The 2,308-nt window shown below is 40.0% G+C and overlaps 1 protein-coding gene across 1 annotated transcript in view; it reads right to left on the reverse strand.

The window, feature by feature from the left end:
• Positions 1–257: 257 nt before the first annotated feature.
• LOC106806113 (TBCC domain-containing protein 1-like) overlaps positions 258–2,308 on the reverse strand; it is a 10,297-nt gene continuing 8,246 nt past the window's right edge. The window contains exons 13-14 of the mRNA XM_014807966.1: positions 2,123–2,272; positions 258–883 (exon numbers count right to left, since the gene is read on the reverse strand). Coding sequence (XP_014663452.1) covers positions 797–883; positions 2,123–2,272 — 237 coding nt within the window. The 3' untranslated portion in view covers positions 258–796. The remainder of the gene's footprint in view (positions 884–2,122; positions 2,273–2,308) is intronic.

A 2,308-nucleotide genomic window follows, 5' to 3' on the forward strand; every position in this document is an offset into this window, starting at 1 on the left:
TACCTTGAGGTTAAGGATGGAATGTTCCCGCCTTTCTTTTACACCCTTTGACCTTTGACCTTCAGTTCGACATCCCAACTCGTTTTCGGATTACCCCCCACGTCCGACTTTCGAATCCGTACGTCGAGGCCGTTTAGATTTGTGCCCAACTGTTGACGAGACGACTACAGACGGCACGGCGGACGGACGCACGCTCATGCGATTCTACAAGCTGCATCTGACTATGTCAGATGAGCTAAAAAAAAGGAAAACATCACTTCAGTCCAGTTATTTTATTATTGTGATATATTACATTCTTGATAATTAATCAGGGGAACTAATACAAGCAGATCAACAAAATCCACAAAATAAATAACATGAATTGTCCCACCAGCTTACAACTTACAAAATGCATGCACAACAATTATAAATACATTGAATGAGAATTGCACTTGAAACATGACCAAACAATTTCATATGAGGAAACGTGGATACTCCAGACCTATGTACACTCTACATCATAATGCAGTGTGCTCTTAACTATCTGAACCGTATCTGGACACAAACAGCAACCCATAATTTCATCAGACAAATAATTGCACTACATTAGTGAAATTACAAAGCATATAATCAAGCAGAGTCGTGGGAAGTACATCAACACACTGTGTAACAGAATTTACTGAATATCTTGTAGATCACTACCTTTCCTCGTCTCCTCTCTCAGTAAAACCTGAAGCAGCTTGCAAGCATTTATTTCATTTCATCACATATAGCACACAGACACGAATTTACAAAGCCATCATTGTTTACATTTAATTCATTTGCTTCCAGTAGAGGTCGCCACGTGGGAAGACATCACTAGTCCATCTAGCTCACGTTTGTGTCCAGTTTCAATCAACCACTCCTGCAATGCACCAATATGGAGATGTACTCCGCAGCAACCAAATGTTCACCACAAACTTAATTTGGTTGACTTTAGATGCAATACAACATTGTATCCCATTCATCTCCAAGTTCCCCATCTATACATGGCAATCAGGGTTTGAAACTAACCTAAAATGTTCACTAGCCATCAGGGCTAGTGACCTGTAGAATCTACTAGCCCTTAAAAATATCTCCCAGCCCTTACTTTTCTGAAGTGTCGTGCTGAGGCTACGCAGTGAGCAAAATTTTGCCATTTGCGGGGGGGGGGTTGATTTTAGACGCTCCGAGATGCATTCTGCGAAATTCCTTGACTGTGAAAATTTAGATTCAGCATATACAGTACAATATATATATATATAGCAAGTACAGTATAGAGTTATAAGTTGAGTTATTCTGTTTGTGTTAGTTTGAGATTTGTAGAGTTGTATTGCTTAGTTGACTTGAATATAAGCCACATAGAAGCGTGTTATGCTAGTGTTAGGATGCACATCGTATTATAAAAGGCTTAGAATACCAGTTACAGGAATGTATTATGTAGGTTTAAAGAGGTTATTTTCATAACAGTACCTGACAAAACCATGATTACTATTCCACGTTAATTATAGACACAGAGACTGGATTGTATATTAACCAGGGTGATTCCAACTCCGTATAAGTAAATTTGAGTTTTTAATTTGATATTTAGCAAACATCAAATTGAAATAATCTTCGTTTGAAAAGGGGAGGGATTGTAGTGTTTAACCCTGAGGTCAGCTGAAACGTAAACTAAGTTAACTAACCGGTCCACGAACGTAAACAGAAAGTAGAACAGAACCGTATTGCGTATACACTGTGAGGGGATTGGCATGAGTTTGTGAATAGAGATTAGAGCAGCATGGTGGTTGAACCGATTTTATTGTCTGAGGTACCGTGACTGTTAAGTTTAGGTTTTGCAATTTTATTATGTTTGCACACGCAAATTTTATATTACTTATTACTAGTTCGGTCGGGTTAGTAGTTGCTGAAAAAGTACTAGTAGTAGTAATATGTTATCTGGTAGGCATTTCCACTCGCCAACAGGGCTGGTCAGACCAGAAATTCTACTAGCCCTTACTGATTTCTACTAGCCTCGGGCGAGCGGGCGAGCGTTAGTTTCAAGCCCTGGCAATGTTGGCTATGTACAGAATAGAATATCAGCACCACCTGGTAGAAGGGTTCAATCAACTGCACATGCACGTACCTGAAACTTGGCTTCCACTAAAGCCTGGAACTGCTTGCGCTGTTGTTTGGTTAGACCCGCCTCCTTGACCGAAGTCTGCCAGTTGGAAATGTGCTGTTCCCGTTGCTGGACAGCTTCTCTGTATGCTGTGGGCAGAACCTCTGGTATACTCTGTAGATAAAGACAGATATATAGTACTATATATAC

The sequence above is a fragment of the Priapulus caudatus genome, unplaced genomic scaffold (assembly GCF_000485595.1).
Source record: "Priapulus caudatus unplaced genomic scaffold, Priapulus_caudatus-5.0.1 Scaffold143, whole genome shotgun sequence".
Lineage (NCBI taxonomy): Eukaryota > Metazoa > Priapulida > Priapulimorpha > Priapulimorphida > Priapulidae > Priapulus > Priapulus caudatus.